Source organism: Kryptolebias marmoratus, linkage group LG3 (genome assembly GCF_001649575.2).
Source record: "Kryptolebias marmoratus isolate JLee-2015 linkage group LG3, ASM164957v2, whole genome shotgun sequence".
Classification (NCBI taxonomy): Eukaryota; Metazoa; Chordata; class Actinopteri; order Cyprinodontiformes; family Rivulidae; genus Kryptolebias; species Kryptolebias marmoratus.
Window position 1 is genome coordinate 29,830,226 of NC_051432.1, and position 1,504 is coordinate 29,831,729.

A 1,504-nucleotide genomic window follows, 5' to 3' on the forward strand; every position below is an offset into this window, starting at 1 on the left:
TGAGGAACTACACTCGCAGCCGTGTGAAGGCAGACTGGCTGAGAGGACGATACAGCGGCGTGCGCTCGGCTGACGAGCTGCTCGGGAGGAAGATGACGCCGCTGGACGCCGAGACGTGGGGCGAGATCCTGCAGGCGGAGCTCGACAGGTGACTCTGTCACTGTTTGATCTGCTGCCACTGAAGCACATCAAGGCTGAAAGAAAAACAACTTTATATACACATATAAATATATATATATATATATATATATATATATTCATATATATATTCATATATACACACATTTAAAGCTATTTTTAAAGATGAATGTTAAACGGTTCACTGTAAATACAGCTGCAATAAATCCATGTTTGTAAAAATCTGATTTGGTGTGTTTACTCCAACAGGAAGCAGTTTGAGGCTTTTATCTTCATTTACCTGCAGATTAGCTTTAAGGGAGGGAGAATAATCTGAAACCTGGTTTGTTCGTCTTGTTTGTCGAGTAAATCTGAGGCGCAGAGAGGAAACATTCAGAGACGGTTCCTGAAAGATGTTTAGTATTTTACAGATCTACACATGATCACAGTTAGAAGATTAAACTGACCGAGATGAGTTTAACAAAGATAAAAAAGTCTATATCTGCCTTCAGAAACTAACCTGCAGCTAATAATGTACAGAAAATATGAATAAAATGAACTCTTGTTTCTAAAAACATTATTCATAAACCAGCAACTATTGACTTCCTGTTTGCAAAAGCAGGAAGTGATCCGACTCTGATGGTCTTCAGGAAGTTAAATCTGTTAATAAGTTAATCTAATACACAGACTCATTTAGAGTTTAAATAAAAACTTATTTATTAACAAACGAGAACAAAAGGCTGACGTGGCAGCGAAAAAACACAAACGAGGAGCGTGGAAGCGGCGTGAACCCCGGAGCACCACATCGAAAGGAAGGGAGCAGATTTACAGAAATGAGTAACAGCTGGGACAGGTGAGGTGGGTGAACACAGGAAACACAAGAACTCAGGTGATGCTGTCAGATTCCACCTGGAGCCACAGCAGCTGCTCCTTCAACTGAACTAATCCTTCCATCAAACTCGTTTGTAGAAAATGATAAAGTTCAAAGTTTGATCCTAAGATCTCAGAAAGACTGAAGATAAAAATCAGGATTTATATCCTGAAATAATAACAATCTTTATTTAACTGAACGGACTCAGCTTTTATTACAGACAGATTTTTATTTTTACTTTTACTGACTCTTTGTTTTTATTCATGAGTCATTTTGGTCCAGTCATTTTCTCTTCATGGGTTTTAATAGAATGGTGCTGGTTTGTCCTGAAAAAGTTGATTTCCAGCTGGATTTGGAGAAAAAAAAGCATCAATCTATGGGAAACGATTCTTAGAACTCACATCCAGGGGGTCCAGGAGGTCCAGGGGGTCCAGGTGATCCAGAGGGTCCAGGTGATCCAGGAGGTCCAGGGGGTCCAGGTAGTCCAGGTGGTCCAGGTGGTCCAGGGGGTCCAGG

General features: G+C 40.7%; 1 protein-coding gene across 1 annotated transcript in view; it reads left to right on the forward strand.

Annotated features, from left to right (window-relative positions):
• LOC108228652 (F-box only protein 48) overlaps nucleotides 1–347 on the forward strand; it is a 1,222-nt gene extending 875 nt beyond the window's left edge. The window contains exon 2 of the mRNA XM_037974953.1: nucleotides 1–347. This exon is cut by the window's left edge and continues 1 nt beyond it. Coding sequence (XP_037830881.1) covers nucleotides 1–152 — 152 coding nt within the window. The 3' untranslated portion in view covers nucleotides 153–347.
• The last annotated feature ends 1,157 nt before the right edge of the window (nucleotides 348–1,504 follow it).